At 40.5% G+C, this 14,160-nt stretch overlaps 1 protein-coding gene across 1 annotated transcript in view; it reads right to left on the reverse strand.

Annotated features, from left to right (window-relative positions):
* Positions 1–14,160, reverse strand: part of pitpnc1a (phosphatidylinositol transfer protein cytoplasmic 1a) — a 75,411-nt gene that overhangs the window by 1,689 nt on the left and 59,562 nt on the right. Inside the window, exons 3-8 of the mRNA XM_030735972.1 lie at positions 11,220–11,308; positions 10,205–10,212; positions 6,419–6,490; positions 3,594–3,689; positions 967–1,122; positions 286–349 (exon numbers count right to left, since the gene is read on the reverse strand). Coding sequence (XP_030591832.1) covers positions 286–349; positions 967–1,122; positions 3,594–3,689; positions 6,419–6,490; positions 10,205–10,212; positions 11,220–11,308 — 485 coding nt within the window. The remainder of the gene's footprint in view (positions 1–285; positions 350–966; positions 1,123–3,593; positions 3,690–6,418; positions 6,491–10,204; positions 10,213–11,219; positions 11,309–14,160) is intronic.

The raw sequence follows: 14,160 nt of genomic DNA on the forward strand, positions 1-14,160 counted from the left end.
ACTCTATCCTCAGATCCAAATATGATCATTTGCTACTCCAAAAAGACCAGATGGAAACGACCATAATGCTGAGAACTGCTAAACCTGACAAACAAATGGATGATGTCATGCTGGCTGTGCCCATCTTTTACATATAGCCTGTGATCTTCACCTTAAAATGAAATGATTCATGTGAAGTGGGTGTTATTCATTATCTGACTGCAATCTTAGATGAGTCAGTGCTTACACATGAAACTAGCCCATGTTTTCTATGAAGACTGCCATCTCCATCTCCTGCACACTTACCAATCCACTCATCCACCCAGGCAAAGGCCTGCCTGTGTCCTAAAAGCAGCACGTCTCGGATCACCTGAGGAGAATTTAAAGAAAAAAAGAGAGAAAAAAGGGAAGCAAAGGAGGCAAGATCACAGGAAAATGAATTCAGACAGGGGCAGAGGCAGGGAAGAAGTTCAAGGAGAGAAGGTGTGAATCAGACTGTGTTTAGTCCAAAGGAGAGAGTTTCACTTCATTTTGCACTTCAGAATTTTTCTCTTCACCCCTAGAGGATTTTGATTTATGTGAGCCACTCTTGGTGTTAGCCTGTGAGTAATGAACCTGCCTATATGTGTGCGTGCATGTACTCAGTGTGTGCGTGTGTGTGTGTGCATGCGCCTCAGGCAAGGATAGTACAGGAACAGCTGACCCAAGGGACAGATGCTGCAGCAAAATGGATTTGGGAAACGGGAGATACAAAGTTTAAACTCTGCAGCCAAGGAAAAGGGAAGTGTTGCTGCAAGGCAAGCTGTGGGATGTGAACAGGGCAGATATTGTAGAAGGTGATAATGGAACTGTTGATTTGGCTCACGGCCGTGTATCACATGTTTTCAGAGCAGAAAATGGGATGCCTCTGGCATTGACAATGATATAAGCTGGCTAAAACTAATCTACGAGTCCCCCCCCCCCCCCCAAAAAAAAGTTTCTCCTGACCTTGTGTACAAACTGTTCCACACGAGTTTGCAGGCCCCAGACTTCAAATTTGACGGTGACCAGTTTGTAGGAGCACATGACGGGGTCTTGAGTGTTGATCCATCCTTCCTGCAGAAGCCCCCGGCTCGTCTTCTTTGACTTAAAATACCGAAGGTCCTACAAGGCCACGAGATAGCAAGTTCAGAAAAATTAATAATTTTTCCTAAGGAGAGAAGGATCTTGTGTCAATAATCCTCATAAAATTTGCATGAGAAAAAGAGGAATTTCTTTTTTTTTAAGTTTTCCAGCCAATACATAACTAAAATAATGTTTCCTGTCATTTAATCTCTCTCACACACATCAATTTCTTCCTCTCTCCCTACAGGACAAGATCATCTGCTTTTATTATGAGGCAAAGTATAGCTGAGCGGCACAGTGGGAGTCTCACAAGCTTCACATGCATTAATCACTGCTCCCAGTGGACTAATTATGCTGTAATGCTCATTTGTCTTAGAGTCATGCATTTGAGTGTGACAGAGTGTCTCTATCCCTGCTGGGAAAGCACTTGTAGAGGAGGTGGAAGAAGTTTGTTGCATTTGTCTGCATATAAAATGTGTCATCAAGTGTATTGAGAGAGGGAAGAATGAGAAATGCTAATGAGAGATTAATCTGTTTTAAGCACATTTTTAATAAGCAAATAGCTCTCCAAAAGATATTTTACTTCACTTGCTTTTCCTTCTAGTTTTGCTGAACAAATTTCATCAACCATAGCTTGTATTTCAAGAGGCTCTAAAAAGTGAATCCAAAGTCAAAGGGAGCAAATCCTCTGGTTAGAAAAATAAGTTTGGTTCTATGCACAGTCATGTTTCCACAGGATTCTATGCACTCCTGTGGAAAAACTAAGTACACCTTTACTGCTTCCATACAAACTAAGAGGGGAAATAGCAGCCATGTGCTGCTAATCAAATGCACTTATCAGTTGGTCATCAGCAGGCGTGAGCACCTTTATAAAAAAAAGAAGTTTTGGCAGTTTGCAGGTCTGGACCATTCAGGTGTGTGCCATACAATGCTACAATCTTCCCTGGTGTGGACATCCCTGTAAAATTCACCCCTAGATCAGACCTCAGTGCTCAGAGAAACTAAAAGAGCCACATCTCAGCCTCCACAGCCTCAACTGTTAAAGTTCATGACAGTACAGTTAGGAAAAAGGCTGAACAAGTATGGCTTGTTTGGAAGGGTTTCCAGGAGAAAGCCTCTTCTCTCTAAAAAGAACATGGCAGCATAGCTTGCAAAGTTGCATCTCGACAAACCACAAGACCCCTGGAACAATGTCCTTTGGACAGACCAAAGTGGAGGTTCTTGGCCATAATACACAGCAGCATGTTTGGAGATTACCAAACACAACATGTGAGCACAAACACCTGTGATGGTGGATGGGTGAAGATTTGGGATTGTTTTGCTGCCACAGGACCTGAGCACCTTGCAGTCACTGAGTTGACCATGAACGCCTCTGTATACAAAGATATTCTGTACGACAGCTGTGGTGGGTCCTTAAGAGCGCTGTGCATAGATGTTGTAAAGAAAAGCGGACCAAAATTCCTCCACGGCAAAGTGAGAGACGGATAAAGTCATAAAGAAAACAATTATTTCAAGTTATTGCTGCCAAGGGTGGTTCTACAAGCTACTGAATCATGAGGTGTACTTAGTTTTTTGTAGGACTACATGGAGTTCTATGAAAACCTTTTTGCACATGACTGTAAATCTATTAAAGAACTTTTTCCTAATGAGTTTATGGTCTCAATTGTTAGTTTAATGCATCATGAAGTTTATTTTGTAAATGATGTTCCTATTTAGAGTAAATTGTGTTATAGAACAAGGACTGCTTTAAGGCGTCACTAATTTGGGATCAACTGTGAATATTTCTGAATAATTTAGCCACTAGAGTAACATATTTTTAACTTTCATTTCCTTTCTTATGGACACTGATTGCATGTGTTTGCATCACCGATCTGCTGTCAGACCTTTGACTCTGATTTTAACCCAGTCTCTTTTAAATGAGGATATTTGAAACAAAGAAAGTACAAAAAACAAAAACAAAAAACATGCTAATAGTGCATGTGTTTTTAAAATGATATTTACATTAGACATCTGACTTCTATGTTTAGCTCTGGACAGCATCTCTGTGCTATTCTTAGCTCTCAGTGCTTAAAAGCAGGAGACCATAAAGCTCAGTGGGAGGTGTGTGTGAAAGTGAGGGTGTCAATAATAAAACGCCACTGCAGTGCTGTCATGACCCCCTCATGGTTATAAATAGCTCAGCTTTTTATGAGCATCACGTCCTGATAGATGGGCGAACGCACGCGCATACAAATGTCAAATCTCCACAGCTAATGTCCATCGCCTCCCCCACACATAAACATGCATTTCCCTTCCTTCCATTGCTCTCAGAGGAGGCAGATGGCCAGCTGGTGGTCAAACATGAGCTGGTGCTGGTGGAGAAAGATAACACACTAGTCTGTTCCCTTCTCTTCACGTCTCAGTTGTTGACTTCTCTCCTCCTCTCTCCTTTTCACCCTTCTTTCCACTTCTACTGTCTGTACGTATTCGTTCACTCTTGGTCCTGAGGTCAGTGACGTCCCTCTCCTCACCTCCGACTCTTTGTAGTGGCGCTCGGGGATCTCATCGTAGGCGATGTCCACAAAACACACCTCCATCTCCTCGTCTCGGGGCTCACTGCCAAAGATCTGAGGAACAGGGAACAGTTGAGTGTGTGAGGACAGCTCAATCAATAACGCACTTTAGGTGTTGACAAATGCTGTGGGATGAAGTGCCGTCACTTGGTAGATTTATAAGAGCGCTTTCACATATCATGGAAATGCTGAGAGTCGTTTTAGTCAGACATCAAATTACTGCACAGGAAAGCAGATGTTCAAGAGGTTTGGTTAGACAAAAAGATAATTTCCTGAGCACAGACGACATGATGAGTACTTCCCGTCCTTCTAGATTTGCTCTTAAACAATGGGCTGAACAAACTGTGATGATGAATGTGACTCACACCTTGTGGTCAATGATTTCCTCCTGTATGACTCACAGGACACAGTGAAGCAATGTTGGCTAGGTATGCAGTCCTTTCAGAGCAGTTTCACCTCCTGAGTCATGGACATTAATTCAAGTTCCTGTATTCTTTAAACTTTCACGCAGGTATAGTGCGGGGGAAAGGGGCGACTGCAAAGGTTATTAAAAGAAATGGGGGGGGGTTGTAGCGTTGACTGGACAAATGGTGGAGGCGGTGTGGTGTTAGCTTGAGAGTGGAAGGATCCTTCTATTGAGTTTGCCTCCACCCACATTTGTTACAATCATTTTCAGATGTGAGATTTTGACCATCTGTGTAACCATCTTGCAACTCCAATGAATCACCACTAAGTGGCACTGCAGCCTTTTCTTCCCAACTGCAGTATGGATGGAGGTGATATTGTGTAAGAGGCATACTTGCCCCTACTGCCAATCAAAGTGTTGCTCTGAAGGTTAAGTGGAGATCAAATGCTTTTCACTTGCTTGAAAATGGTCAACAAAACTGAGAGCACCTTCTTAGGCTGATTTGTTTTTTAAAAAAAGAAGAAAAAACAGCCACTTTATCTTCTGTCTGTCTATAGTTCTGTGTAAAAGTTTTGAGCCACTCCTAATTTTTTTAAATTTTGCTTCCAAGGAGCCAAAACTTTTTCGTAATATTTAAAGTGGTCTTGAGAAGTAGGACTCCAGGATTTCTGAAGATCTTTAAAAGTTTTTCTTTCTTTTTTTTTTGACATTGTCTGCTTTTTTACCTGCTTTCAGTCCAATCCTTTATACCTAACCATTTTCAGCAGAATGTATTTTTTTGGTTTGAACCAGTGTTGTGCCTACACATAACAAACAACTTACCAAAGAACCAATTTTAAATTCTATCTTTAAACACTTTCGAAATCGCAACCTGTCACAAAAACACACGATTTGCTCTGTTAATCAATTCTATGAAAAATGCCAAAGACAACACAGTTTGACAGGCATAGATCAGTATTTTTGCACCAACAAGGTGATTCCCAAAGTGCTATTAGCCAAAAAACATGGCATATCTCAGCACGGTGTGCAGTGTGTCCTTAGAAAAATTTGTGGAAACTGAACTAGTGAAGGACAAAAGAAGATGTGGCAGACCTAAAAATACCTACAGCAGATGAACAGTATCATGTCCTTAAGAAACATTAAAAAAATCCAGCAAAGACCTGAAACAGGGCATCTGACCCTTCAGTTGATCCATATACTGTTCACTGAAGCCTCATCAGAAATGGTCTCAGTGGAAGGGTAACTGCCAAGAAGCCATTCTTAAGGAAGAGAAACAAGGAGAAAAGGCTGAGGTATCCCAAATTACACAAGAACCAGATTGAAAATCAGTGGCAGCTGGTCTTATGGAACGATAAATCTAAATCCAGGTCTGAGAGCGGTAAGACAGTGAGTGTCTACACTACAGCCATCTATAAAACTCAGTAGAGGCTTTGCCATGGTTTGGGGCTGCATTTCAGTCAGTGGTGTTGGGTATCTTGTAAAAAATGATGGAATTATGAAAAATACCATCAGATTTTGATCCACCATGTAATACCATCTGGAAAACATCTGACTGGCAACAGTTCAATTTTTCAGCATGACAATGATCCCAAACACACTTCCAGAGCAGTAAAAGCATACCTGGATAGAAAAACACATAATGGAACACTATCAGTCATGGACTGACCTCCCAGAGCCCAGATCTCAACATTATTGAAGCAGTGTGGGATCATCTTGACAGAGAACAGAACAAAAGGCAGCCAACATCCAAAGGAGAGCTTTGAATGTCCTTCAAGAAGCCTGGAGAACTATTCCTGAAGACTACTTAAAGAAATGAGAAGAAAGCTGCGTAAGAGTGTTGGGACTGTGCTGAAGAATAAAGGCAGTCACATCAAATATTGACTTTCAAACTTGTTAGAATTGTACAAGCTCTGTTTTTCAGTTTAAATACAAAGAAATGAGGGTGGCTCAAGTACTGTATGTATCTGTGTATCTATCAAGCTATCTATGAGAAATTATGCTAATGACAGATAAACTGCTAAACTGAAAAAGACACATACTTTTCTATAACTGCACAGATTGTACAAGATACAAATGAATGTGAAGACAAAAACATGTTAACAGTCACAATCACTCTCTGTATAAAAACTCAATTCTCTGAAGGAATGAGAACAGCAGAATGACTGATAATCCTCCACATGTCCTTCACACACAATGATGCAATAACCCTCTGACAAAGAGAATTCATTAGTTTTGAAAATATAAGAGGGAACAAGATGAAGCAATAAAACAGACAGAAAAGAGTACAATGGTACGAGAAAGGAGAAACCCTAAATTGTGTCCTCTTTTTTTCAGATGTAGCCATATTCCAACCACATGACACTCAGAGTTTACTCACATTATCATTGTTCCCTTTGTTGTCTTCATATTTGGTCTCAATGTGGATGGAAAACTTGGGCAGGAAGGAGCACTGAAAGGAGGAAAAAGTGAGAAATAAACATGCGTGATGAGGACGTTTTCTGTTTCTTTGCTTAATCTGGTTTGTTCCAGGTCACTTCACACAGGAGGACATGTGAAACCAACTGACTCTACAGCCCTTTTCAGAGATAGTTAACAATACGGGCTCCATCAGTCTGTTAAAGTAACAACATTCACTTAGGTCAATATTTAGGCCAATAAATGTGCATGTAATCTTATACAGGGTAAGTCTTTAACTCGACTGCACACTTGTGCTGTGCTGAAAATACAAGAAGCCGACACACTCAGATGCCGTCAGATTAACGGAGAAGACTGCATGTCTGACAGGAGCTTATACCTGAGCTTTGTTACACAAAACCAAAGCAGTAATGATTATTCTTTCACTCTCAGGACTTAAAGCTACATCACACATGCTTCCTTTCTTTATGAGCAGGTTAACACACATGCACACTTTAGTGTGTTTGTCCATTTTGGCTGTTGCTAATCAAATTAAAGCTTAACACTTCCAATTATTGTACAATTTAAAGCCAGTCTTTGTGTTTATGTAAGGCACAGGAGGACCGATCGGTGCTGCTGCACCGAAGAGCTCGTGGTAAATTCACAGGTGTGTGGAAAGGGAGGGATCGTGCATGCCTTTTCTTATTGCAGTTACTCAGCACAATTCAGTGGCCTTGTGAGTCTTAGAAAGAGACAAGAAAACTATGCAAGGTCTGTGTTTGTGTGTGTGTGTTTATGATACTGATAATAGTGAAAGAAAATAAATACCTATGCACCTAAGGGAAGACGATAGATCCCTTTCACAGCTGCCATTCTAACATGAACATGAAGTTATCAAGAAATTCAGCCTACATCAATGAGATTAGTAACACCTGAGTTAACCTAGTGTTTCAAGGCAAAATGGTCACAATGAAAAAGGTCTTTGTCATTTAACGATGAGCAATGAAGATATTCCAAAAAACCTAATTTGGTGCAAAAAATAAATAAATAAAGGTAGTAGACTGCCACAGTGAGCATTTTCTTCAGTCTCACTGGTGACTAAAACCAAGCACCTAGTGATGCAATCTGCCTTTACAAACATTTGTGAAAGATGGGGTTGTTCCGAAGAGCTCACTGAATACGAACGTGGTGCTGTAATAGGATGCTACCACTGCAACAAGTCAAGTTGGTGAAATTTCTTCTCTCTTAGCTAGTCCACAATCAAATGTAAGTAGTATTATCGCAAAGTGGAAGCATTTACAAACAACAGCAACTCCAACCCTCCTCTGGCATTAACATCAGCACAAAAACTGCACCGGGAGCTTCATGGCATGGGTTTCCATGTAGGTGCTTCTGTAGGTGTAATGTGTAGGTGTCCATATAGTGCACTTTAAATAATCTGCTGTCAGAGTAAGACGTGACTATTTTTATGACAGTGTCACTGTCATATCAGCAACACTCATCTTCTTAAGGCTGAAACATTGCAAACTTTCACATGAGCTGGCCTGACCTCCCTAACATATCCAGATGCTGCAAAGGCAGTTGCATAATCTCAGGGAGGGGGAAGAAATGGTTTGCTGCTAATTTTATGTGGGGTTCATCAGTACAGCCTTGCTGCTTTAGACATAAGGAGATGGTGCGCACGTGTGTGTGTGTGTGTGTGTGTGTGTGTGTGTGTGTGTGTGTGGGTGGGTGGGGGGCATGTCTTGGGGCATGTCTTCTTAATGTCCCGGTGCAGATCATTAGTGCTTTTTGTTGGCAACAGTCAATTAAACACTCAAACAGCTGAGAGCTGTGGGGTTTTTATTGTTAATGTCTTTAATGAAAGGTTTCCTTGATTAGCTTATATTGACAAACAGAATGGAGCAGCAGGGACGTGGGTGATGTTGAAGCAGGGATTCCTGATGTGAAGGTAAAGCTCTAACAGGTACACTCACAACTCTCATATGCTCTGGAGGATTGAATAAAACATATTCAGACAAGTGTCTGGGCCCAATCTTAGGGACAGAGTAAAGAGTTCATTTATCCAAAAGTAACATGGAAAAATTTTTTCCAGGATTTGTCCTGAGCATCTCCCTGTGGTGATATTCATGTCTGTCTAACTTGGAGTTGACTTCAGGACAGACTTCTGCACACTGGAGCGATTACATGCCTCAGCATCTGTGTTACCCTTCACGTCCTGCTGCCAACAGCTGCCAGCAGTTAATGATAATTATTACTGTCTCGCAGGTTCCTTTTTAAAGTGACAGTTGAGCTGATATCAATACTCTTCATCTCCACTTTCATCACATTACTTGTGTGTAAATTAAACTTGATGTTTTTGCGTTATTCTCATTTTCCATAATTATGCGGGGCACAAAACCCCCAAAGTCGAGGGAGAGAGAAACACAAGATTTTAATAAAAGAGAACAGATTCAGTTTGGATTTAATCACAGTATCAGATCACACTGAGGATCAGATGTGAAATTACATTTGTTTCAAAAATGCAGTGGGTTTGGTAAAGAAATCATTTTCTGTGATCACAATCTGATGGAAAAAAAAGAGGTCAGAATAATAAGATGGAAATAAAATGAGCATTTCTTTCTCTTACCTGCACTTAGGATTTCAACATGTTACTCCTGGAAATCATGATAACTAAAGACTATATTTATGTAACTGAAGAGGTGAGCGCACTTTTGAAAGTTTGTGGTATAGTTCTACCTGTTCAATGCACTATGTGCACCTTCATTCGCAAAGCATTTTATAAAGATTCAGCGTGTATAAAACTGCATACAAACAAACCAGTTCTTGCTTTTAAAAAAAAAAGATGTTGGGGGGGATTTATTACAATACAGCACTGTCTTATTGCTGCAAGTATGGCTGCAACTGACGATATTTCATAATGATGGGTTTCTCTTTCATTTGTTATTTGCTTGCAATGAACTTAGCATAAGTGACCAGAAAATAAACAAGCAAATATTCATCTTCAAGTACCTGCAACCATTTATATGTGGATTTTTTTCCCTTTAAAAAAAAAAAAGTTGGACACTGACTCACAATTCAAATATTTTGTAGATACATTTTCTGCTGATGTAGAAATGAATTCATCAACCAATAATTTCAGCTTGAGATGCTCAGCATTAATGCTGATGTACACAGTGTGCCAGTGGTGATGTTCCAAGACTTTTTTTATGCAAGTGACCATGAAGTAATGCAAGAGTTGGCTTTGTGCTCTCTTCTCTAACTGTTTCTTTTATTCCAGAGAGTAAAGCTGAGACCTTGGCTCCATTCCAGTCCCTACATTTCTGATATGTGCAAGCATTAAATTGTATATTTATGCATTTCTGTATTACCACAATACCAAGTGGCAACTTAGATCAAGTATGTGGTGTTTTTTGGGAACTCACTGGAAAAGACTTGGATTAATATGGACATCGTGTCATGCTGTATGTGCTCTGATGATCAACACTACAAGAAAGTATCAGACATCACAGTATTACAGTATTAGAATCACACCTGTCTACTTGCAATGCAGCTTATTAAGCATGCACTGAGGTTAAGGTTGAGACTGTTAGTGTTGGGTTAGTGCTATCAGAGATGTGCTGGGCTCAGGGCTCAACAAACATCACCTGCTCCTTTTCCAACTCTCACCCACAACCTCCACAACACAGGATCTTCTAGGCAGCAGTTTGATCAATGTGTCTTTTTTTGTGTGTGTGTACGTCTGTGCAGACACACTGAAACTACTCACCGTGTACTCTGACCATATCATCAGCAGAGGCCATCAGTATAATGGATGGGAATGGAAGGTGGAGGGGTGGGGCGTCACAAAGATGGAAAAGAACAAAGACATGAAACAGAATGAGAGAGATAAGACGAGAGGAGAAAAAATACTTTAGTTCAAAATGGAAAAAAAAAAGAACCATTAAGCTTCAGCTCGGTAGCACTTCATTTCCAGTAAAAGCACATGAGAGGAGCCCATTTCTCTAGGATACAGCCCCATTTTTAAAAATCTGTGTGCCACTGATTATTTTTACCATGCATGGTCCCGCAGAGTGCATTTTTAGTCTCATAAACACACTGTACACACAGAAAACCTGCTGTCTCTGTGTAGCTGTTTATTTTAGAAAAAAGTTCAAAATAAACCAAAAGCAATGTGATATTTGCAGGTTTGCGGATCTATCGGGATTTTTGTGACATTTAAAGCTGTTCTACTTCTTCTAAAAGCTTGTTGACAACCTAATGGTGTCACTTTAATTTACGCACTTGAAAAGAAGCCCATTAGAGGACATATTTTAATCACCTAAGAAAAATGATCTGGCAGATTCACAAATACCAACACTGCCCAGGTGTCGGATTTCTTTTGGAAACTTAAAATGTGAACAATGTTACACTCTGGCCATTACCAGATCATGAAAAACACCAATTCACAATGAAACAATCCTACATTATATTATGCCACTGTATTCCATGTAATACATCATGCATACCAGTGACAAATGCCAATACTGATATCTTGACAAATAGCAAATATATTGGTCGGCCTCTAATGTGGTGCTCTGCATTAAAATGTCATTTTTTTAAGTGTAATATCCACAAAATAGGGATGCAAATTATTAAGAAAAAATAAATCAAGTTTGTTTCCTGCCTTATATGCTACCGTTTATTTTAAATCTACTTGTTTTGGACAGAGTCGTTCTTCTATATCACTGCATCAAAGTACATTCTTTTAGCGCAGACTATAGGACGTATGATCAAAGCATTACCTGTGATAGTGTACGGGTAATAGTTCCAAGCCTTCTCTGTGACATAGAAAATCTTGGGGACCACTGCTCTGGCCCAGCTGGGCAGCTTGCTGTCAAAGAAAGATGAGTGGGTAGGTTAGTAAAGTGAAACAGAAGTAGAAAGCGAACCGACGAGACAACTAGTATGTGTGCTTCACGGTCAAAGCAATCCTCTCTCAAAGTTTCTCCACTCTTTGCCTATCACTCAGAATAGGCAATGAGAAGCATCCAGCTGTGTGGAGTCATAATGGAGGCTATACATGGCAGCCATGATGGCCCCTTGGGGAAGTTGATTACACCCTGTACCCTGCAGGGGAGTTTCACTAGCTTTCTCTGTGATAGATATAAAAAAGGGGCATAAAAGGCGAATAGAGGAAATAAAGAGGGAGGGCTGTTACTCAGCACAAATGGATTCTAAATGCTGACAGCCAAGTAGCCAAGCACCTTATTGGGTGTCTAATCAAAAAAATAAAAAATAAAATTACTGAGGAAAGGGAACATCAGGGCTTTGGTTAGGAGGGAAATTGCCATGTCAGAGATTTGAGAAATACACAATTTACCAGTGAATACCAGTGAATAGAGAAGATTGACTTTTGAAACTCTGACATTTGGAACAGTAAGTCCTGATTGGCAATAGACCCTGAGAGAAAAGATGGGTTGCAGACAGTCATTACTGTGTGTCATCAGAAAAAGTTTGCTGCAGCTCAAATCACATTTAGTCCAGATTTCTGCTCCCCGAAAACCAGACAATCAAGCACAGCAAATAGCAGCATAATTGGACTCAAAGTCATCATTAAGTTGTACCTTTCAGAAAAATTCTCTTCCAAACCACTGATTATTTAACTCCCACATTTCCAAGCTCTTCTCTTTTTGGTTTGCTGCTAAAGCCATTTTACACACTTTGAACTTTGGATACTTTCAGGAGAATAAGGTCAGGATATTTTACAAAGTTGTCCTTCCTCACACTGGGCATGCAGCAGGAAATAGTCTGCAACTGGTAATACTCTGTTTAAGGAAAGGGAGCTGCCTGGATAGAGCCTGCAGGAGGCAGGACACTTGACGCCCACTCACCTGCAGGCAGGCAGGGCACCTAAATATTAGCCTTGCAGAATCCAACATCATGCACAAGTTTTATAAAGGAGCACCTAGGTTAAAGCAACTGACTAATGTCCGACCTGACTGTGTTGGATATTTGAATTCTCACATGCACCTTTGTTGGCTGAGTCCGGGCAATGTTCAGGACTGCAGTGTGTATCTGAAAATGGCTTAAGGGTCTGCATAAGCTGCAGGGACATGGCGCAGACAGCTCCCTCCAGACCCCCTCTAATAACCTGTCAAACAGCCAGGGGAATGTCCAAACACAGCAGACTGGCCACATGTCCTCACACTGCCTTATTTGCAAGCCACACACACACACACACACACACACACACACACACACACACACACACACACACACACACACACACACACACACACACTCAGAATGCAGCTATAACATGGTAACAGGTGGTTTGTGGGTGGAGGGATGCAGGCCCGGCTCGGTGTCCGACAGCGACTGCTCAAATTATCCATCATTTACACTGACCTCATCTTTCTCTGCCCACAAGCACACATAGTGACTCTCAACTAAAGACACACACGACACTCGGCCCTCCTCTTCTCCGAGTTTGTCAGTGACACTTCGCATTTCCCAAAGGCCCACTTACTTGTCACTTCAGAGCACAAAACTTCCACCTCAGTGTTCTTTGGTATTCTTCATGTGGATCGCTTTTTATCTCACAGTCTGACTTTTGGCAGTGAGCAGCTCAGACGTGTCTTACAGAATCTGTCATCTTATCTAACCAGAATAAGATGATGTGAAATGAAATTTGGGAGTTAATGAGTTGAGCGAGTAAGGGAAGCATACCTGTTATTAAAATAGAACATTATTGCTTAAAACATTAAAACTAATTAAAACATTATTACTTTACTTGCACAACAATTCAGTAAGTTTTAATTGATAGATGATAAACACAATTAGAGACCTAGTTTATTTATTAGATTCTTACAATACCACAATATTTTAGAGTCAAATGTGAGGCCATCTGTCCGACAGCCAAAGCTTGGATCACGCAAAATGACTGACATGTTCCCAAGCAGCAAATCTACAACAGATTGGCTGAAAAAGAAAAGATGTTGCAATGACCCAGTCAAAGTCCAGACCTCAAGCTGATTGAACTGCTGTGGCGGGATCTTAGGAGAGCTGTGCATAACAAAAAGCTCAGTGAACTGTTATAATGTTATAAAAAAAGAGTGGGCCAAAATTCCTCCATAATGATGTGAGAGATTGATAAAGTCATACAGAAATTATTACTTTTAGTTATTGTTGATTAAGATGGTTCTACAAGCTACTGAATCATGGGGGTGTACTTAGTTTTTCACACAGTGCTTCTATGTTTTGTAATAGTTTTTTCTTTTTCACAACTGCCAATCAGATAGGCAGACTAATATAAAATGCTGCAGGGAGAGGTCATTTTTCATGTGATGAGCTGATGGCATGGAAATATTTGCTCAGTAATAAGAAAATTATGGCATCCCAAGCACCTGCTAACGCTCTCAACACATCCTTTCTCTTTCTGATTTCTGTTCTTGGTGCACATGTCAGTAAAGTTGTGGTCCCAGTCCTTCAGCATCTAGCACGTGCTACAGAAGCAGAGTGAGCATAAATGGAATAACATTTTTTAAGTGGCAGATAGTTTCTTTTTGATCACACTGTGCCTGCTACCTAAAGGCAAACTCGCTGAAAGAATTCATATAATTTTTTTTCCCCACAATGAACTCCTATACCCAATCTTAGGATTTATTTATGTGCCAAATCCCACTCTAAACCCCTACATATAACTAACTGGCAAACAATGTAGCTTGCTTTGTTGTTAACTGT

This window comes from Archocentrus centrarchus, chromosome 8 (genome assembly GCF_007364275.1).
Source record: "Archocentrus centrarchus isolate MPI-CPG fArcCen1 chromosome 8, fArcCen1, whole genome shotgun sequence".
In the NCBI taxonomy this organism is placed as follows: domain Eukaryota; kingdom Metazoa; phylum Chordata; class Actinopteri; order Cichliformes; family Cichlidae; genus Archocentrus; species Archocentrus centrarchus.